The sequence below is a fragment of the Zootoca vivipara genome, chromosome 9 (genome assembly GCF_963506605.1).
Source record: "Zootoca vivipara chromosome 9, rZooViv1.1, whole genome shotgun sequence".
In the NCBI taxonomy this organism is placed as follows: domain Eukaryota; kingdom Metazoa; phylum Chordata; class Lepidosauria; order Squamata; family Lacertidae; genus Zootoca; species Zootoca vivipara.
This window is the reverse complement of record NC_083284.1, coordinates 11,468,629-11,492,001: the sequence shown is the minus strand read 5'-3', so window position 1 is coordinate 11,492,001 and position 23,373 is coordinate 11,468,629. Positions and strand designations below refer to the sequence as shown.

Here is a 23,373-nt window from a genome sequence, read left to right as displayed (position 1 = left end):
ACAAATGAAGTTGAACACCCAAAGTAACTAGTCTGACACAGGAAATTCTTCTCCAAGGGCAAAGTAAGCACAACCATCAAATGAATCTTAGCAAGTTATATTTATAAAGTTGTACTAATAACAGAGGAGGAAAACCTGAAAACTGGTTTGTACTACAGCCAAAACACATTGGTACCTGATGCATGTATGCATCCTGAATCAATTGCTGATGTTGCTGCTGCTGCTGGTGGTGGTGGTGGTGATGATGATGATGCAAATGATGCAACTGCTGTAGCCTCCAGTCACCTTGCTGTAGTTGTTGCAGTACTCTATTTTGCTGTGGGGCCTGATTAGTTCCTTGGGACATACTCTCTTGGCTATTTCCAGATTTTGAGGCTCCTAGGATATTTTCAATGCACATTATCTGTTCAATGCATTTTTAAAGTCTGAACACGGAAAGCTTCCTAGTAAATTACACATTTAACTTCTCTATTCCAAGATAAAACCACCACAGAAACCCATTTACTGTATTCCTCTACAGAATGCTTTGCAAGTATTTCTTTAGTTGAGTCATTTAAGGAATATGAATCTGTCTCATGGGGACAAATCTCAGCTGAAACTCTGGAGTTAAGTCTCCAGTGATCCTAGCCTTGTTAAGCTGAAATTTCAGCACTACAACAATATGCAAATACAACCATTTGCAAATTAACGTATCTCCTTAAAAAGGTGCATCAATCCCAGTGTTCATTTTCATGAATGAATAGGCTACCTGTCAAAAGGACCGTGCACTGAGTTTTCCAAAGCAGGATGTCACCACAACTTTGTGTAGCAACTCTTCTCATACCATGATGCAACTGGGCAATTAAGCAAAGGAGGAACTCATAATTGTAGATATGCAGGAATCAAAACAAAATAGTTGTCAAAGGGATTCACAAAGGCTTTGCAAAAAGGTGCTATCTAATCTCGAAACTTAATAATGCTTTTCACTCAAATCCACTCCATTAGTTTGAAGAGTTACCTTTTTGTCCATTGTTGAAATCACTAGGGACTGGCACTTTGACTGGTGTTGCTGAGCTCTGAATTGCTAGTACACTAGAAGCGGCGGTGCTTGTATTGGCCTTTGGTCTTTGTCGTGGTGCTATTGAGGTTTCTGTTGGTCCAATGGCATCTGTTATTCTAGAATGAAAGAGATTCTAGAAATTTCTGAACTTCGAAAAGAAGGGTATAGTTAAGATTAGAAGCATATCTTCTGCACTGTTATTAATACAAAAATAACCTTTTCCATATATTCTTTCAATGTGTACAATTACAACAAGAAGGGTCTTGAAAAATATTCTCCTTTCCAGGAAGCAACAGCTTGATTCGGCATTCTTCCATGTGCCATTCAACACATCTTTATGGTGTGTATTCAGTAAATTTAACTAACGAGTATACACTCAAGTATGAAAATACTGTTATCCGCAAAATGAAGTGCTCTAATGAATTTCCCTCATTTCATTCCAGTCTCTGCTTCTGCTCAATCTGCCACTTTCCTCAATGTCTCCTGTCTTCCTCTTTGCACACACAGCCCATAACCAGCACAAGTTATTTGACTGCAATACATGACTAACACATGAGGTATCTGGAGTGCCAAACTTATTTCAGGTAGTCAATAGCTCAGTGTTGACTTGAGACTTCAGTTGCACTCACAGATCTCTGAAGTTGGATCAGTCTGCAACCATTACATAAGGTCATTTATAAGGTTTATTCAGTAATAGCTCTATCACTGGACTAAAGTTTTCACAGTTAAGTCAGTCATGATTTAGTAATTTGGTTAACACTGGCTAAGAGCTGGTTCAAAACAACTCTTAACTAGTGTTAACTGAATTACTACACTCCTATACTTGAATCCTAACTTTCCTTCTAGAAACGGAATTCACTTTCATTTATTTCCCCTTCCCTCTGTAGATCCTTGCACAAGCACATACACACACGTTTGCGCTGAGGGTTGAGAGACCCTTCTGAATGCTGTGGGACATTGTGCAGGGAGGAGATGGACTGAAGTTGACAGAAACTGCTCCCTCCCTTATGTGAACAGAGGAGCAATTTAAGATCCATCTTAGTTTTCTCCTTTCTGCAAAGCAATATTCCACTGAGAACAGGTAAATGAATCACTGAAAGCAGTTCTTTGTTGAAACTCCACGTTAGACATAGAGACAGTAATATTATGAATTTGTGCAACTTCTCACTCTTCTTGTGCAATGTGTGATAAAAGTTGTGCATTTTACTACACTGTCACAATCTCCATTCTCTTACAGTGGGAGTAATCAATCCACCACTTGCACTGGTGGCCCCCATCAATGCCCCCAGATGCATTTTTCTGTTTCAAAGAAATCTCTAGTCCTCCAAGATCAAAGAGTTATGATGCAAAATGTGCAGAAACCATTTTCTGGTCAATGGATCCACTTGCTATTTAAATAGCAGGCAGCTATTTGAGAGGCTTTAAAAGAATGTGTGTACTGGGCTAAAGAAAGAAACAAAGGAACTGTCACTTGTTTTGTTGCCTGCTGACCATGTGGAGCAGGTAGCTGCTTGAACCACTTTTTGAAAATGTGGTATGTGGAAGAAACATGCAAATCTTCCAATTGCTGCTGTAGTTTATTGCCTACATGCACATGGAGCAGGGAAGCTGCTTGAGAGGGGCCTTAGCTGATTTGGGGGGGGGGGGGAAGGAAATGGAAACCCTTTCCTGACTTTGCTGCATGCCCTACAGCAGGCATTGTTTCAAATGTTTTTGTGGGTTTTTTGTGGGTGGGAACCCAGGCATCATATGGATGGTGATAATACTTAATCATGTTGTTGTTGCTGTTGTTGTTGTTGCTGTTGTTGTTTAGGGGGACCCATTTCAGAAGCACCATTATTATCATCAACTTTTCCTCCTGCCTGGCTCATAGCAAAGATTGATCCCAAGCTGTTTGGGGAGGACAGAGCACAGTGGAAGAGCAGAAACACTGGGTGATTTTCAAGTAAATTTTACTCTGAGTAGACTCACGGAATAGAGCTAAGTTAGGTTCAATGTGTCTACTATGTGTAAAAGTTAGTTTTTACCTTGTATTTGCCTTGTATTTATATTCTTTTCTATTTCATAAAGATAATATAATAAGAATATTTGCTAGCCAACATTAGGTATCTCTTTTTATTTCTGACTATGCATGTGCACGGCTGATCTTGAATACTTTGAGATTATTCCTGAATTCAGTTATCCTTTATATTTTGGTACTAGTCTACAGCAGCACAGCAACAAGAGACAACCTAACAAGCAAGGCTTAACAATGTCTGAAAAAGGAAAAATGTTTTCAAACAATTTTTGTTAGGGGAGGAAAAATATATTTTACCATATTAAAGCACAGTGTTTTTATGCAAAAAGTACATAAAACTGCCATACTCACCGAGCTTTTATTTGGCTTTTCTTAGCAGCAGCCTCACTAGCTGTCAGGGGCTCAGGAAGAGTTGAAGGGAGAGGAGAATTCTTGGGGAAATAAATTAACCACGTTATTAGATTTCTGAATGTAAAATAAGTAGCAAGTTCCAAAATAAGTAGCACCAGTAGCAAATAATTATATCTATCAATATCGAGCTCAATTCTCTGACTGCCAGTCCTTTTATACCCGGCACAAGAACAAGAAAAAATCCCCAAGGTTTGTGGAAGTACAAAAAACGTTAACAAATCCAAGAGAGCACCCCCAAAAAAGTGTGAGAACTGAGAATGCTCAGTGGCCTTGAAATACTGGCTTACTGTTGGGAAGAGGCAAAATGGTAAGCTGTGCAGTGGGGAGAGACAGAATTGAGTATCCTACAGGGGGATATGCCTAGGTGAGTCCAGCGAGTGATTAATGCTTCACCAGGGGTGGGGGTGGGGAGAGAAAGCTACATTCCCTGCAGCCACCATTTTAAAATTTAGAGGTGGTTTCATAATGAATTCCTTAATTATGGAGGAATATGACATTTTAAATGTTTTAGAAGGGTGATACTTTTTATTATGTTACAGGTTTTTTGTTTTTGTGTTGTAAACTGTCCAGTGATCTTTGGATGAAGGGCAGAATATACTAAATAATAATAAGTAAATAAATAAATAATTTTGATATCTACTTAGTAAAAAGCGGACATTGGTATGCCAAGAAGTACAAACCATAGTCTGGAATCTTAATTAAGCTTAAAGACCAAGGCTTTTGCAACTCCCTTTAGCTTCAGAAGCTTTCTACGTCATCTAGGAGCAAGAGGACTACTGTGATTTTTTGTGGGAAGGGGTAGAATGAATTCAAAATCTTTGCTGCACCTGCAAAGTTCATCATGCAGTAGGCTAAATTGTGTCTATAGCAGCATTCTGCTTTACTATGTCCTTGAATTCTGAATACATTTTTTTTGGGGGGGGAACCAACCCAATTGCATTAACTGACTGAATTAACAATCTTTACATCTCCAAGAGGAAAGCTCAAAAAAGAGAAAGTGCCCAGACCATCCAAAAATTTTATATTGCATTTGATATGAAAAAATATCCATAGGTTAATGTCATTTACTTTTCAAAGCAGGCACAGTGTGTTTTCCTGAATTACCATGAAGGCAATTTGAAAAATTATCTGAAGTTACCAAATTTAGAGCCACTTTGTAAGGGGGGGGGAGGAGTTCCCTTTTTTAAAAAAAAAGTCAAAAAACTAGTGCCATTCCTTTTGCTAACCTTAAAAATATTAGCATTATGTAAGATCTACTTACATTGATATTGGATATTGGACAGTCCTTTTTGGCAAGTTTAAAGGCAAAGTAAGAAACCTGAAAGATATCAGGTCTCTGTTCTTGATCTGGTTCAAGCATATACCCTGTAGATTACAGCAGATTAAAAGATTAGCAGCAAGAAAGAAGCCTAGATTTAGCAAAGTAGAATAAAAGTGAATCAAATAGATTTTGTAGTGCAGCTTTCATTGTTTCTATGGACAGACAGGTACCGCACAACCAGTTTTTGCGGTAGTCAGGGGGGGGTAAAACTATGCCTTAAAATTAGTTCCTGGAGAACAATGTGAAACAGCTGCTGTTGTCCATATTCTGCTTGTGGGCTTCCCGAAGGCATATATTGCCTACTGTGGGAAACTGAATGCTCAAACAAGATCCAGCAGGCCTCTTATTTTCATCTGCCAGGTCCTAAAACTAATTGGGCACCATACAATCTAGAAAAAAACTGCCTTCTATATATGTTGCATTGTTGTTGTTGTTTAGTCGTTTAGTCGTGTCCGACTCTTCGTGACCCCATGGACCATAGCACCATGGACCATGGACCATGTTGCATTATATAAAGTAAAATATACAGACACCATTCTTCTCATTTTTTGTGAGAAATTAGCACGTATCACCCTTTTCAGTACCTTGCCTGCATGCCCTCCATAAAAAATCCTATAGCAGTTCATGTGTGTGAGAGAGGGATGCACTTGGAAGATGCATTTGGGGTGGGGGGAGGAGAAAGGGAGAGATTATGAATATGTTGTATGTGAAACAGAGAGAGAGAGAGATGCACTTGGGCAGAGGAGAGGTGTATATGTGAAATGGGTATGTATGAGAGAAAGATACATGCGTATATAAGATCTGTAAGTGCACGGTAAGTATGTAGGTGTGTACAGGAGTGTGTGTGTGGTGTGGCCACCTTGTATATTTTTCATAGTACTGGTAAATGCTCTGTTATTAGACAGCAACACTATCATTGTGTTCATGAGTGTGTCTGTGTTTGTGAGAGTGAGAGACTGCATTATTGTGTAACCACCACAATCAAGACCAACAGGACATTGCTGACTCTCCATGGCAAACCGGAGCTAGTCCCAGGCTGGAATGAACAAAGAAAAGTAGTAATAACTGTGCTGTGTCCAGCGCTTTTTTTCTAAAAAAATGTTTGGGGTAATCTCATTTTCCTACTCATATTGAAATACTGCCCCTCAATGAGGCCAAACTAAGATTCACAAAATGTTTAGGAGTATGCATACCCCTGCATACCCCCAGAAAAAGCACTGGCTGTGTCTAATTCAATGTTATGCCACACGTCCCACAACTGCCATGTTGTGTTATGCCACGAAAGCCAATTTGTGACTAGTGTCCATGGCACTTTTTCAAAATGTGCCTGGCTAGGTCAATTGGGTTGGCAATCCCAAATATACACCTTTGATTATATTAGAACCTTTGGTTTTTTAAAACAGATTTTATGCATTAAAATTTGGAGGGGGCCTATTTTCCCTTCTTAATTTTCTCATCAATTTATATTTTTCCATTTTAAGGATATGGTTAAGATTTTGTTTTTATGGCACTGGGGCTTGGATCCTAGCATTACTCCAATAAGCAAGAGTATCCCAAACAGAGTTCTTCTCATGAAAAAGCCTCTGGTGGAAAGGGATAAACACTTCTACCTATTTCCCCTTCGACCTCTTCTGGAAAGAACCTTCCAGAACCATGTGAGAGATGGTGCTGGGAGAAGGACAGCGATAATCAAAGCCAACTCCTCACTGTCCATCAGGAGAACCCTCTGCCGACACAAAAAGTTTTCGTAGATGAAAAGGGCCTTTGTTTGCAGAAGGCAAAATTTAGATCTGACACAATATATTCATCAGTGTTTGTTGAGGCACTTTTGGACTGAATCGTTTTAGAATATGTATTTTGTTATGCAATAATGTATGCAACATGTATTATGTATATTGCTGTCAAAGTACTGAGCAGAAAATAAAATGAAACACTCAAAAAGGCCTGAGGAGGGATTGTCCTTTTATCTTAATATTGGTATGATCACACATTATTTCCACAGATTTATTCAGCAAGGTTCTATGCAATGAAATCTTCAATCAGCAAGATAATTCACTTTTGGTGTAGCACCCTATCAAAGATTAAAGCATTTCACAATGTAATTTGAAAGTTGCCTCAGTTACTTACTTATCAAACAATGTATACCATGGGAGTAACGTGAATTGTCTGGGATGGTAAAGCTTCCATCACAAATGGCAACCTGACTCTCACCAAAGGGAAGTGTGAAGAAACAAAGCTTATACAGCAAGCAACCAAGAGCCTATGAAGTGAAACAGCAGGTGAAACACAGTTATTGGGGGAAACCACCAAATAGCAAGACTGTTTAAGCAGCATTTGACCATTAACAACTTAAGTGTAAAACTTAACACTTCAGTGATAATAGAAGTATCACAGCTTCCAAACTAATTAATGAGAGGTGTTTCATAGTTTTCTAAATGAATGCAAGAACAGCAAAACTGTTAAAATGTTTTTGCTAATCTTATCATCTCAGCACTTGTGTTTATTTATTTATAAATGTATTTATATACTGTGACATTGTTGCACATCAAGCATCAGATTTACAAAGATTTATTACCGGTAAGTGGAAATTTGGAAGTGTTGCTCACTCATAACAAAAAGCTTTGCTAAGAGCATCTCTTGCTGCTGCTGGCACACAGTCAAGCTTCATAGAGATGGTAAATTGCTCAACCTTTTGCGCTACAAAATATACAGTAGAATTGCTAATGGAGTCTTTTCATTTAAAGCACTTTACAAAAATTTTAATCCTAATGTTTTGTTTCCATGATTCAGCACAAAGAAACAAGTAACAAGTATAATGATTTATTAATTGAGATTATGTATTTTACCCTGTATTTGACTGAACAAACATTCATATATGGAAGCCATTTCGGTTTTATTCATAAAGCTTTTATCTAAATACTATGCTTAATAAAGAAACATTTTGTGGGGGAAATGCAACAAATTCTATACTATTCAACAACAGCAAAATTATTCAGTTTTCTTACTTACCCAGATATCTGCCTTGGTAGTAATTGGTTTCCCTCCATAAAGATTAATCATTTCAGGAGCTCTGTATGATAACGTAGTATACCTAAGAACATATAATTGGATAATTAAAGGTGAACAAAAAAATATATCGACTTATTTTGAATTTTCAGACTGTGCATTACTGCACTAGGTTTGGGGCAATGTAATTCAGCAATATGGGCAAAAGCCTAAACGTATCAAAGAGTAACAATTCTCTGAGTATCACCATATGATGAGAGCACTTTTGTTATTATTCTGAAAGTATCCTCAAAATGTAATGAAATTATGAACTTATAAAGTCAATAGGGTTGCTTTTTCTTTCTACTTGCCCCTTTTTCATGCCTTTACCATTTTGAAATCAGATTTTTAAACTGACCTCTGCAGCCTAGAGGGCAAGTGCTTTCTCGCTCTTTTTTTTTAATAAAATGAAAGCTGCAACAGCAGCCATGAGTAACAAAAAGAAAAAGAAAAAAAGCATCTTAGAGGCCCAATGGCACTTGAATGCAATTTTTAAAATTACATTATTATAGCTCTTTGAATGTACTGATTTGAAACAGTAAATTTGAAACTGGGAAATCAAACCACAATTATAGCATACCATCAAAAAAGTGCACTATAATCACAGAACGTATACAGATTGGTGTTCTAAATAGCAAAGAACTGATCTAATCCCTATTCATGGACTGACCCTTGGAAGGGGAGACCATGAAAAGGATTACCATAACAGTACACGCATGGGAGAAAGGAACAGAAAATCATGCATCTAGCACTCAAGAGAGATTAACGTATTTATCCTGCTTTAAAAGACACTGATACAAGCTCATATCCAGATGTAGATATATATCCATGTGGCAAACTGGATCTTTTGCCATATTATGATGTTTACCTTCTAAAACACCTATGCATATGTAGAACCACACTTTGAAGTGGCCATGCATGCGTTTCTATTGTTATTAAACAGATAATTATAGGATTGCCAGAATATTGATATTTAAAAAGCTGCCCTAAGAAATGGAACTTACTTTTTAATTTCTTCTTCAACTACAGTAACTCCATCTTTCTGAGAATTAAGGAATTTATTAGTGGCACTGCCAAAGTCACAGAGGACATAGTTTCCACTGTCATTCAACAAAAGGTTCTCAACCTTAGGAAAAAAGAAAAAAGCACACACATATAAATTTGAAGGCATTCCTAATTTTCAAGCAGTCACTTGTCATTTAATGTCTTAATCTGGCAGGTCAGTGGCACTTTAAAGTGTTCATACTTCAGCACCAATACTGAAGGACCAAGCTTAAATACTCTAAAGCAGCCTTACTCAACTTTGGATCCCAATATTGTTGGACTACAAGTCCCATCATCCCTAGTGAGAAGGGCCATTAGTCAAGAATGATGGGAGTTGTAGTCCAACATCTTGGGACCCAAGGTTGCTCTAAAGAAAAAAAAGTATTGCCAAATGCATGTAAGCTTTAGATCCAATTGTTAAAGGGTGCTAACCAAATGAAGAAGCTAAGTGCAGCATGTTACACTGCCATGTTTTGTTCAGATTGATACCACCATTCAACAATGGCAAACCTTCAATTACAAACACATTATTGGTGGTTATTCCTATGGTGTAGCAAAGTTTGATACCCTCTAATCTAGGGATGGATAACTTATGATCCTCCAAAAGTTGCTGAACAACTTCCACTGTCCCTGAACATTGAACATACCGAGTGGGACTGAGAGATGGAATCCAACTCCACCTGGAAGTTACAGGTTTCTCGTACCTGATCCAAAAGTAATAATCCACTCATCCTCCTATTTTTCCATGCCCACACATCCCTTGCAAAAATTTGGGCAGTCTGTTCTCAGACCTTAAAAGGCTAGCAGAAGAGCTCTTTCTCCTGGCAATGAAGGTCATTAACCCTTTAAAGCCAGAATGAAAAGTACAGATATACAGCTCCCACAAAGTTGCCATTTCCTAGCTGAGTAGCAGCAAAAGGTTCTTTGCACTGCCTCTTTCAACTTAAAAGGGCAATACAGCTGGATTCGAACAAGTGGGACATCATGGACCTTTGCGATCTTCAAATATTTGAGTGAAGAGCTCTTCCCAGGTTGAGCAAAATTTCAAACCCCCTATTCCCATTCCTAATCCGAAGAAAAGGAAATCTAAGAATGTTGCACATGATCTCCTAAGCATTGCACATCAATTTGCTATTAATACCAAAGTATACCTTATTTCATTCAAGTTACTCAAAAACAATGTACAAAAACAATGAAGTTGTTCTTAAACTTTTGGAGACAGCTGTTCAAAACAAGAAATCCCAACTGTACCACCACATAAACTTCCAAGGATTTTCAAAATTGGTGAATAGCTTTAAAAAAAAAAGGGACAGACGTACCTAAATCTAATTCAAACTTAGTGATGTTACATGCAATAAAACAGGAGTCAAATACAGAGATTTTCTTTCAAGAACAGAATTCCTCTCAGTTCCCCTTACCTTCAAATCTCTATGAACAATGGGAGTTTTGCATTGATGCAGCCTAGCAACAGCTTCACAGGCATCACAAAATATCCTTAGCACTTCTGGCTCAGTAAAGCCTGTCTGCAATCTCTGGTTCATCTGATTCACTACCTGCCCAGCTACAAAAAGGAGACAGATATTACAATAATACTTTAAAGGGGATGTTAGCACAGTGAAAACACTACTTATTCGAAACAGAAACATTTTAAATCTCTGACCAACTATGAGTGTTGTTTTTTAAAAGTTGAAGTACCACATTAAGACTCTCATTTACCAGAGCATAAGCACCACTGAATTCAGTTGGACTTAATTCTGAAAAGACATTTTATTTTATATTATTTTATTTATTCATTCATTCAATTCATATACCACCTTTCATCAAAAGATCTCAGGGCGGTTCACAGAATAAAAAGTAAGATTGCACTTTTAATATAAGAAGGACTATCATATGAAAGTAACTATTGTATTTTAGACAAATTTTTATATTTAAAGTGACAGAGACTTACCACGACAGTATTCCATTAAGATGAGCACTTCCCAAACATTATCACTAACAGAATTAACAGCACAATCCAAATACCCTACAATGTTCTTGTGCCCAGACAGTTCTTTCTGAAAAAGGAAGAATAGTTTAGGAATAAAGAAATAAACTTTTTTTAAGGGCTGGAATTATGCATTACCATAATTAGCCTAAAATGTCATAGCCAAAGCTATCTAAAATATTACTATTATTATTATTATATATTTATTTATATCCCTTCTTTTTCCCCTCACAAGACTTAAGGAAGTTTACAGATTAACATTCCTAATTATTGCAGTCATTTTCACCATCCTCAAATATTCTATCATTTTTCCCTCCCACTCCTGAACCGTAGGTAAGTTTTCTCCTTTCCACTTTGTTGCAATTTGTGTCCTGGCTGCTGCGCAAGCATAAAGCAAGATGTTAATTCTATCCTTCGGTATTTTACTCGGGATCATACTTAACAAAAAAATTTCAGGGCTCTTTTCAAATGTAAATTTCAACATTCTTTTCAAATTGTCATATACTTTATCCCAGAATTCGGCGACCTTCGGGCATGTCCACCAACAGTGGTAAAAACTTCCTATTTTCTCTTGGCACTTCCAACACCTTCCCTCTCCTGTTTTATAGATTTTAGCAATTCTTTCCAGGGTTACATACCATCTGTGGAACATTTTCAAAATGTACCAAGGAAGAAAATTAGGAATGTACCAAGACAGAAAATAATGGGGGAATGGAAATATGTTCAAGATTACTTGGAAAAAGAAAACATAGAGAACAAGAGAGTGATGTGCTTAGAGTGAAGGTATAAGAGGAGAGGATTAATTGGTAAATACGGAAAAGGATTTAAGGCTGAAAAAGTAAGAGGTATAGCAAGGGAAAGTGAATAAATAGAGGGAAGCGTGTGGAAGTGTTTTTTGAATATTTTTATATGTTTGTATGTTTTTCTTTTTCTTTTTTTTCATTGTCTCTTTTCTTTGCTTTTTTTTCTTTGAGTAAGAAATTTTGTTTCTAAGAAGACAATGAATGCATTTTGTATTGTCTTATAATTTTGGTATATTTTTTATTATGATTTGAGAGTGATTGATATTCGTACTTGTATTTTGGTTTTTAAAGAAATCATAAATAAAGATTTTTAAAACTTAAAAAAGGAAGTTTACAGATTAACATGAGATTCACTAAAAACATGGGAGCAGGGGATATATAGATTTTAAAATCTATTAAAACTACTGATAGTTACAATAAAGGCAGCATGGCACAATCCCTTTCATTAAAAACAGCTACCCCAAAGCCTATTGAAACAAAATAGTTTTCACCTGCCGGCAGAAGAACAAGGAGGGAGCCAGTCTAACTTATCTAGGTAAGTTCTAAAGTCCTGGAGCAGCCACTGAGAGGGCTCTGTATGCCTGTGAGGGTGGCAAGAGTGAGAGAAGGCCTCTTCCAAAGTTCTCAAAACACAAGTGGTTTTGTATGAGGGAATATGATCTTTCAGACAGCTTGGACCTGAACCATGTAGGTCTTTATAGGTCTATCAGCACTTTAAAACATTTGCTTCTCATTATTATCTTGACTAAATGACAAATCGATTTATAGAGACTAAGTAAATAGCTTAAGATCATATCCAATGTTGTGTGAGCAGAAGGCAGCTTGTAAAACTGATTTTTATTTTATTTTTGCTCCTCCGCCATAAAAACCCCTGCCCCGCCAGAACTCCCCTCCCAAGGGTCAAAGGGAGCTACTAGACAATGTGGGACAATGTGCTGCTGTGGGAAGAACTGTCCACAATAAGGACCCCTGCATGAGCAGTTCAAGATTCCTCTGCCTGTTATTTGATACAGGTGATGAAGTTCTGTTCAACATCTCTGTCTCACCACCAAAACTGCAATTCCCAGGGTTCTCAAGGAAGACAAAATGACTGTTAAACCAGTATGTCTGGATTGTAGGTGTGTCCTGAGAAAGAGGGGAAGGAAAAGGTTGTGAGAAAGCAGAACAAGAGGGATACACGTCCCACACTGCAGGTTAGGTTTAAAAGGGTGGGTTACAGATCTGAAGAGGTGGGAAACTATAGAATTTATGTTTTGGTTCAGAAGTCACATTGGACCATACCGGTAGTTAAAATTAAATTATGGTTTTATATGAATGAGAATTGTGCTGGTCAAAAGTTCTCAATGCACTCCACCACTGCTTTCTTTGTCGCAAGGGGAGAAAACAGGCCACAGGCTGGCTTTGCATTACCCCTGTAGTTTTTTTTCTCTTCAAGCAAACAATGGGCAGACGCCAAGGAGAGAAAACAATAATGACTACTGGTTTGTAGGCACGATGAAGTCAGCCTCTGGTTCATTTCCTTCCCAGTGCGCCAAAGGAAGGAGTGGGGGAAAGTGTGCAGTGACACCTTTTGAACCACATTAAACCACAATTTAATTTTAATTATGCTTTAACATAATGGTCAAACCAGGCCTCTGTTACATTCACACTATCCTAGTAAAATGACTACGAAGAGTAATCTGTATTGCGCATGAATGTTATGATAACCTCTATTACTTTTTCCACTATGTTTAGACCACATTCAACTATGATTTAGAAGGAAATGAATAAGCCTAGCCTTTCCCAGGCTCACACACTCTTCTCTTCCAGCACAGCCAGGGGTTCTGAAGGTTTTGCCCACAGAAGTTCCTGTGTCTGTTTGAAAGTAATACAAGTGAAGCCAACATGTTCAAACTTTTTTGTATTAAAGCATGCTGGGTATAAAAATGAGTTGCCAGTATTGTGCATGCAGAAAAAATGTCTTTCAATATAGAAGTGGCCAAAGGAAAGGCAAAAAGCTTCTGACTTTTTTGCTGCCTGGGGCTCACTCATGGAATATGTGATGGGACATATATATACAGGGTCTTCAACTTTTGTCTGCCTTCCCAAGACTGCGGAACACTGTCTGAAGTGGCTTCTGTCCTCTGCCATTTGAAGTCCAATTTATTTCACTTTGGATATCTTCAAAAGCCCTTCAACTCCTTGTTCTTCTGCAAGTGGGTGGAACTTATATGTTTTATGCTGTTGTTTTCTCTTGAAAATCAATATATACTGAAAAAATATGTTGACGATAAGGTATTATTTTACTTACCATTATTGTTATTTCTCTTTTGCAGATATTGAGATCAGGCACATTATTAACATACATTCGTTTCAATGCACATCGGACTCCACCATGTGTATGCACAAGTAGCACTGTGGAAAAGCCACCTGAAAGAACAGAGACTAAAGTTTACTAGGTCTATAAACATATTAAGATGCTTAAGTATAAACAAATGATTTTAAAATATTCTTCCTGAGTTACAAATGAGAATCTGAAATGAATGATAAGACAAAGGACAAAAGACTATTATTGTACCCCACCCCTGGTATGAATGACTTGAAGATTGGTAGTGGGTCCTCAGAGAAAACCTCTACCATGCCTACAGCCAGCCAGCCTTCTGCTACTAAACAAAACAAGACCTAGTTCCTTCTCTGTGCACATGGAGAGGACCTAGAGGAGGCAGAGGACCTAGAAGTCACAGCTGACTAGTAAGCCAAACCAATATTTGTTGACATTTTTAACTACACCAATGTCCAAATGAAACAGAAGAGTTGCGTGAATGCTGTGAAATGCTGGATCTCTATAATGGCTCCAAAGATTGAACAGGACACAAAAGAAGAAAAATGTTGTTACAATGGTTCTGGAAACATTTAATATGGATTCAGCTGAGCTTAACATTATCTGAAACAACACATTGAAAATCCAAGCTGCCATTATACCCTCACATCCAAACACTGCAAATTTCAAGCGCATTCCAGCAGGTAGATTTGAATACAAACCACAAATTTTAAATCTTTAGCATCTATCAAGGCACTACTTTTTATCTCTTTGGACTGTAATATCTAAACCATTCAAGTATCTTTATGTCCCACCATCTTCAGCATGAAAAAAAAATCTGCATAATAGTGTTTATGACTTGCTTTTATCTGTTTACAAGATGTTCAGCAGCACATAAAGACTAAACTCATACTTAAAAAGACTAGATGTGCATATTATCCCTGCTCAGTTCATTTCATAGGCATAGTTCTGGAATTACTGTCCAAATAACTTTGGGGCTATAGTTGACAACTCATAACATAAGTATCTACCCTATATCAATTTACCCCCGTCCTACTGCCAGAAGAGTAAGCCTCAAAAGGCAAAAAGCTACCTAACTTCTGAAACTGGTCATGTCTCTGCTATTTATAGACAAGACTCTTCACTGCATTATGCCCTGTGGTTTACCTTCAGTCAGCATTTAGTGTGGAAGCAAATTTGGCATGCAAATACACCTATCTGTCCCCAATCTGTCAATTTGCCCATCTCAGCAGCTTTTGTATAGCTTAATACACAACACTTACGGAGACCAGGTACCTCAAGAGATCCAATAACTTTTCACATGAAACAAGATTTAAGCTGTGGTTGGCCCTATATGAATGAACCCCAGAGATCCTCAGGCTTGCATGTTCCCTCCCCCTTTCCATGCAACAATTCCCACTCCTCCCTGCTTTGCAGAAAGCCACTTGGTCATTTCATCTAAACTGTCAAATTATGGTCTGCTTTTGCCCTACAAACCAAGATCAAATTATGCTGCCATTGCCACTTTTGGAATCTAACACAGTGGTTCCTCCGGTTACAAACTTAATTCGTTCTGGAGGTCCGTTCTTAACCCGAAACCGTTCTTAACATGAGGCGCGCTTTCAAGAATGGGGCCTCCCGCTGCCGACGCACAACTTCCGCTCGCATCCCGGGGCAAAGTTCACAACCAGGAGCATCTACTTCTGGGCTAGCGGAGTTCGTTACCCGAAGCGTTTGTAAGGAGGACGGTACATAACCTGAGGTTCCACTGTACAGATAAAGCAAAGTGAGAAAAGAAACTTTACTAGGCATCATCAGATAATCAAGGACATGTTAGGTTGGATCCAATGCTGCACTAGCAGAGTTCCATTCACCCAATGGGTTTTCAGTTTCCTTTTATCTCCCCCTCATGCACTCCCACAGTCTCCTAGGCAGGCTATCCCAACCCTGCAGAACAGATTTTAAAGATGATCAGGGAACTGGAGGGCACAGGAGAGAACAGGAAGTTCTGTTGCACAAACAGATCCACAGTATGGATACAAGCCAAAGCATCCAAGAAAGATGATTTTGAACGTGCCTGAAATTCTCTAAGATATTGTTTTGAAGGCAAATCAGATAAAAGCTCAAGACACGTTGAACTTCTTCAGCTGCAGCATTAGTTCAAGCGTCCTACTTCTTACAATCATTTTTAGATTTAAACTGCCAAAGAGGCCCTGTCAGTGCCTAGGACTTTTCCTGGGCACACACAGTTCCTCCTTGCCCTGCATGAACCACACACCTACAGCTGTGTACTGTAGGGCAAGAGAAGTAATGGTGGGTAAACTGTTTTTCAGGAAAGTTTGTCCACCAGTTTTCACCTTCTCGTTCGGAAATTGCAGACAAAGTTCCACAACACGCAACATGGAAAATGCAAGCAATTATTCTTATGCCATTAGGTGGCAACATAGCCTAATATATACAGTTTTAATTCCATCACAATTCAAGCAATAAATTGTGATGATCTGAAAAATGACAATTTATTGTCGTTCACAGGTAAACAAAAAAAACCTACACCTTATTTAACTGCTATCAGTCTAATCAAGAAAGTGCTTATATTACTATGTCTATAGCTTATATCACTATAAGTAGAGTTGAGTGTCCTGCTAATTAAAATGACTGTAAAAGATAACTTGCATAGCATAAACAACATGCTTTTCAACAACAAAAAATATTTACTAGAAAACTGTGGGCCCGTTAATATCCTCAATACATTCCTTACTATAAATCATGGAAAGATATTTCAGGTTTATGAAAAATCAAGATATCAAAGCTTTTTCCACTTCAAGCATGTGTCCAAATATCTTCAAAGAATGAAGCCATTTCCCAAATTCCCTTCACAGTAATACACTCTCAGACAAATTTTGACATCAAACCCATATTCATGACAAACACTGATATGCAATGTTGTTCCTCAATACTTAGCACTGTCTGAACTTACCATAAGTTGTAGTATGCAGAGCAACTTAACATTTATGCAATACTAGCTGTACCCAGCCACGCATTGCTGAGGCTCATCCCTCTGACTCCCCCCCACCCGTCCCGACACATGACCCATCCCAACACCGTCCTGCCCCCACCCCCAACGCAGGCGAGTCCCCACCTCCACTCCTTGCAAACCTGAGCTGAGGTGTTTTGGAGGGAAGGGGACGGCAACGGTGGGGCGTGGCTTGGTTTTCAGCGCGGTGGGGCGGTGGTGCGTGGGACGTGGGTGGCTAGGGGCAGGATCCTGGCGTGACCCTTTGTGGAGGAATGCCATTGTGGCGGTTATAGCATATTGGTTCCTGACTTTACGATCTGCCCTACCCTGTGAGATGCAGCTTCTGGCTTCTATTTCCCAGCATGCACTTTTGTCTGAGTGGTGTGTTATGGAACACGGGGTTTGGGGGGGTTTAACCTGGCACTTGTGCTTGTGATGTCTGTCTACGCAAACGGTATGTGGTCACTCGCGTATTCGCATGTGACGTTGTGTCCAAATTTGAATGCACTCGGTCAAGCGGTTTTGGCAAAAAGTGGAGACAAACAGACATGGTCAGTTTACATATTTATATATATAGATTACGTAGTTTTAAACTTCTGCAAATGAAATTGCTGATATAAGTTTCCAGACTCTCAAGAACTAAGACAAGAAAAGCAGCACTAGTTGAACACACATGGCTCTTCATATTCAAGCCTGTATTCCTACATACACACTTCTGCTTCAAGAAGTTTTCCGCTTCTCCCAGGCTTTCATGAATCAGAACACGGAAACCCAATTGATGTTCGCTCTGATTCAGTGCTAAAGAGCAGGTTTTCCTGGGGAAAGTGATGGGGGAAACAGAAAACCACTCAGACCCGTGCCTAGAAAGCATGGGAGAAGTGGAAACAACAACAAAAAGGTAAACTGAGAACAAATCTTGGTTGCCTCATAATTTGTCTGGAGGAAGACAAACCACAACCATAGATTTGGATATGCATCAGCCCCACGTTGTACAGCAGCAGCGGGACTGGAGAAGAGGATCTGAGAACATTTGTTCATGTATACTGTATTAAGCCACGGTTTGGCTTACTACATGCAAACCCAGTAAAAATACAAGTGGGGCAGAGGGCCCAATCAGCACAATGTACAACCCACCTACCCCCCAAAATAAACTTTTGCGGGCACACCTGTTGTTCATTTTAACAATGGCAAGTTTAAATGAGTCAGCTCCAGCAAGTATACAGTGGTACCTCGACTTACGAACGACTCGACAACCGAATTTTTCGACTTACGAATGAGGGTAATGGCCGCACACTTACGAAATGTCTTGACATTAAAAAAAAGTGTGGTGGTTTTAGATAAGGATTTTTCGACTTACAAATTTTTAGATAAGTTTGCTTCGACTTACAATTTTTTCCATTTTCAATGCATTCCTATGCGAAATCGCGTTTCCAATGGCGTTTTTCGTCTTACAAATTTTTCGACTTACGAAGGTGCCTTCGGAATGGATTACAGTAAATTCGTAAGTCGAGGCACCACTGTAGCTTTAAGCCAGGCTTCCTCAACCTTGCCCTCCAGATGTTTTTGGCCTACAAGTCCCATGATCCCTAGCTAGCAGGACCAGTGGTCAGGGATGATGGGAATTGTAGTCTCAACACATCTGGAGGGGCGAGGTTGAGGAAGCCTGCTTTAACCAAACTCTCTGAAACTGGCCACCATTAATGTTAACACACACTTGCTGGTTTGGATGGCATGACAAGTCCACTCACCCCTCTTGGTGCGGCGGCGTTGCAGGACGGCAGAGGGAACTTGAACAGCAGTGTCCTTCCTGTTAGGCAGTGGGGGCTTAAAACCCCTCCGCCTAACAGGAATGGATCCTAGCAGGCACCCGGCTTTGGCGAATGGGGATGCAGGCTGGGGACTTGGGCTGTGCCAGGGGGTGGAGCCGACGAAGCAGGTAGGCTTCTCTCAGATCCGCCCCTTGCCCATTTAAGCAGCCCGCACCTGGGGCACTACCTGTTTGTTCCTTTGCGGGAGTTTTCCCTGCCCACCCACCCTAGGTTTAAGTTGATAGTCAATGACTATGCTGTGGCTACAGTGGTCGCTGTTCTTTAAGCAGCCGGGTAGGAATTTGCTCACCGAGTGGTTTTGCCTACCTCATAGCAATCGTCACAACTGGTTGAGCATTGGGGCAATCCTTTGCTTTGGATGGAGGGGAGGATGTAGTCTCCATTAACACACACTTGCTGGTTTTGATGACATGACAAAATGCAGTTAAACTAAAGGAGCAAATGCTCCTAAACTCCTTTTCTCACCTGCATAGGAAAGATGAGGGAAAAGGGGAGCATGTAAGCTGGCAGCATGCTCCTGTCTAGTGTGGCATGAAAAAATATGGCTATTCTCTCAAAAATCCTTCCCACAAACTTTCAAAGATTTTGTTTTCAATATGCAACATATGGCAATTAAAGGGTACTCAAAAACACACCGAAAGAGAATAGGAGTCTGAAAGTGATTCAACACACTTGAATTATGCATACTTTTGGTTTTAATTCACTTACACATTTACAAATAGAGACCTTATACACACACAGAGAGAGAGAGAGAGAGAGAACATGATTTACAATGGTTAGTAACTTTGAAACAGCAAAATTTGATAATGCGTCTATTTGCTGTTGCTTATTAATTTTCTGGAACAATGCTGTCATAGAAAATGAGAACTCTGTACAAAAATATAAGAGCAGAATATTTCCATTATTGAAAGTTACCCAGCCCACCTCACTAGAAAAGATATTTAAGTGAAAACCTTATTTTTAAACTGCCTGTATTGATTGTATAAACACAGAGAACTTTTAATATAAATAGAATTTAAGAGTAACACTAGTTTTTGGTCACCATGAAAGGAGATGTATAGAATGCTGCAACCTCTTACCACATTAGGAGCCTTTTATTTATATGTTGAGACACAACCACCTCCAAGCAGCTCCTAAGCTGCTGGAAGCAACATGGAATGCCTTCCTTTACACGTCCCTGTATTGGCCTCGTTACGATACTGTGTGCATTACATCCAGCTATGCCAAAATCTCAGGACACACTGTGCTGGTTCAGATTATCATATCTTGTATTAAGATATACACAGCACTTTTGTTCAAGTTGTAATTAAGCCATGATATTTCTAAGCCATGAGATTTCCTTCCTTTGTCCAAACCAGAAAAGTATGGCTATCAAATTAGGAACAAGCCAAGACTATTAAGACCAACTTCAAACTATGGCTTAATACTTCTGGCTTGCTCCAAAGCTGTTAACTACAGTTTTCCAGTTTAGACAAAGCAATGAACTATGGTGAATAAAACTTCCTGGTTTCATAGTAAGTGGCTCCCAAAAGTGGTAGAAGTTGGTTGTACCTGTATGGCAAAAGGCTCTATGAGACCCAACTGAAATGACTGACAACTTTTCACACTGATTTCAAAGCGGTCTAAATTGAACAAGTCTGTATCCAAATCCTAAATCCCCATATCCCTCTCTAAGTTAGGGTGATCTATTGGGCAAACAGATATCTCAAACACAGCACAAGATCAGAGGAAAATTGATCCTCCATCTAGCTCTAAGCTTAAATCAGGGTGGGTGGGTGGACAGGGACAAGCTTGTGTCTTTTGAACCACATCCATAACTTCCATTAGCCCCAGGCAGCATGGTTAATGATGACAGGAGTTGTCGTTCAGGGTCATGGGTTCCAGCCCCACATTGGGCAAAAGGGTCCTGCTGGGTCAGGCCAGTGGCCCATTGAGTCCAGAATCCTGTTCTCGCAGTGGCGAACCCGATGCTTATGGGAAACCCACAAGCAGGACCTGAGCAGAAAAGCACTCTTCCTTCTTGTGGTTTCTAGCAACTTGCTGCCTCTGACCATAGAGGTTGAGCATAGCCGACAAGCTTGTGTCTTTTGACAGATCAGGATGGGGGTGGGGGAGTCTCTATACCTTCTTGATCTTCAAGCTGATGCAGGGAGGCAGAGCTACCTAGTTTACCTCTGCATGTAGCTCCATATTTAGATTCGAGTTGATCATATTTATATTAATGTTGTTGATCATAGCCTGGGTTCCATCTAACCATGGGAAATTGTTGGGGGGGGGAGGAAAACAAAATCTACCTACTCCTGTCACACATAAAGAACCTGAAACAAAATGCTGCAATACATCTCCAGCACTTAAACAGAATTGTTCCTGTTTTGGGCTCCAGTCAATCTGGAACAAGAGTCAGGTAGCACTGTTCAGAACTTGAAGGGAGGCCTTTGGGAGAAACAGTAAGAATAACTCCTGAAAACTTCCTCTTACTACACTATATACACTAAGACCCAGGGCTAATTTCCTGATCTGATCCCAAGTCCTCTGCTGCTGATGAGCACAAGGTTTATTGAGAATGGAAAAAGTCAAAGGCACCTATTTTGTCTACCCACCCTCAGAAGTCTCCCTGTGGCAAGCACCTACACCTATCCCCCTTTTCCAATCTTTCAAGGCTTGCCTAAACTTGTTACTATCTCAATAAACCAAAGTTTATTATGACACTAACACAGGAACTATTTCGGAATCATAAATACAATGTCAGATATGCACTCATTCTGTTTTCTATTTCCCTTAATAAACTTTGTTTGCCAATTCTGTCATACTTTCTCCTGTAATATTTCTTTAAATCAAAAAAATTGTGGGAGGGATAATGTGGATTGAGGTGTTAGCTCTTTCTCTGTACACACATTTCTCCTCAAGATACAATCCCTCTCCTTTCCCATCCAAGCATTTCTCTCTCTCTCTCTCCCTCCCTCCCTCTCACACACACACACACTCAACCACTTCATCCAGTTTAAAACTCCTCTCCTTGCTTCCTCCAATCCAGTGTTTCCCCACCTTAAAAAACCCTCCCCACCCCTAAACACCTACCGGTATCTGCCATCCAGAGGTGGGCAGGAGGAAACTGCACACGAAAGGTTTAAAAGTCCATTCCTCTGCCCTCCCACAATAGAACACATCCTCCACATTTCAAGGTTTTAGTACCCTATACTAGTTCTGAGGGCATCAAACATATCTGAACTTCAGATCAGAGAGCTAAATATTAAAGCATTAAAAGATACTAGAGCAGAGGTTTTCAGATTGTCTGATGACTAGCTCCATTCAGGTGGTCCACAAAAAGGCTGCGTAACAGTCAATAATTTCTATGCTTGGCCCTGTACTTGATTCTCTCACTGCCCCACTGCTGAGACCATTTTGACCACCCTTACTTCTTGGCCATCATTACTGCCTTTGGTTTGGTTAGGTCACAACGGCTGCTGTGAATGTCGAAGCTACAACTGACAAATCCATCCACTTTCTGGCACCTTGTATATAGGGCCTCATGGCTTCCCTTCCTCCTGGGAGCTCTTTCAAGTTTCTGAGCTGCCCATCCAAAGTATTCCTTTCCTGGGACCTGTGGGAAAATTTGAATTACATCAAAACTCACTACTTTCCCTCCTCTCACAAAAGAGACTACACTACTTCTGAAGAAGTGTGCATGCACAAGGAAGCTCATACCAATGACAAACTTAGTTGGTCTCTAAGGTGCTGCTGGAAGGAATTTATTTATTTTGTTTCGACTACATCAGACCAACACGGCTACCTACCTACCACTTAATTCAGCCACTCAAATCTTCACCCACAACTGAACCCAAAGGTGTTTCCCTATGAGTACAAGAACACTGCCTATAACTGTTTACAGCTTTAATTCCTTTCTTGTGCACAATCATCATACATCATAATTATGTCAGGTGATTGACACCTGTCAAAGTTGGCCCATGAGGATGGGGGAGATAGGTCAATGAGGCTTCCTCAGTCCAGTGCACAGCATTTCCCAAACACCTGACAATCAGATGACTGTCAGACGTTTGTGAAGTGCTGCGCACAAGGCTGAATAAGCTTTGCAAGCCATGCACTAGATTTTTGGGAAGTGTTGAACACAGGCTTGCAAAGTGACTTGTGCAGCATTTCCCAGTCAGCTGGTTGTCAAGCTTTTGGAAAGTGTTGCACAAAGGGCTTTGCAAAGTTATTTGCACAGTATCTGACAATCAGCTGATTGTCTGATACTTCAGAAGTGCTGCACAAGGGGCTTTACATACACAACCAACAAGCAGTGCCTATAAAGCCCTTTCAGCCCAGCCTTATGTAACTATGGCATCAGGTATAGGACAGATGGGTATGGGTTGCCTGAAACAGCCTTGCAGGCCAAATGGGGAGGCCTTGTGGGCCACATTTAGCCCTTGGGTTAGAGATTTCACACCCCAGCAATACACAACAAACCAATATTTTTTCTTTGACCATATGCAATTTGTTTTGAAGTGATTATTCAAATAATGTCAACCATGCAAGACAGAAAACTACTTAGGAATACTGTACAT

The 23,373-nt window shown here is 39.7% G+C and overlaps 1 protein-coding gene across 3 annotated transcripts in view; it reads right to left on the bottom strand.

Moving 5' to 3' along the window:
* The window catches only part of BMP2K (BMP2 inducible kinase), a 45,238-nt gene that overhangs the window by 17,824 nt on the left and 4,041 nt on the right, over nt 1-23,373 (bottom strand). For all 3 annotated transcript variants that reach the window (XM_035111590.2, XM_035111592.2, XM_035111591.2), the window contains exons 2-11: nt 13,955-14,073; nt 10,826-10,931; nt 10,296-10,438; nt 8,838-8,959; nt 7,798-7,879; nt 6,916-7,048; nt 4,729-4,832; nt 3,408-3,487; nt 998-1,155; nt 176-378 (exon numbers count right to left, since the gene is read on the bottom strand). In XM_035111590.2, coding sequence (XP_034967481.1) covers nt 176-378; nt 998-1,155; nt 3,408-3,487; nt 4,729-4,832; nt 6,916-7,048; nt 7,798-7,879; nt 8,838-8,959; nt 10,296-10,438; nt 10,826-10,931; nt 13,955-14,073 — 1,250 coding nt within the window. The remainder of the gene's footprint in view (nt 1-175; nt 379-997; nt 1,156-3,407; nt 3,488-4,728; nt 4,833-6,915; nt 7,049-7,797; nt 7,880-8,837; nt 8,960-10,295; nt 10,439-10,825; nt 10,932-13,954; nt 14,074-23,373) is intronic.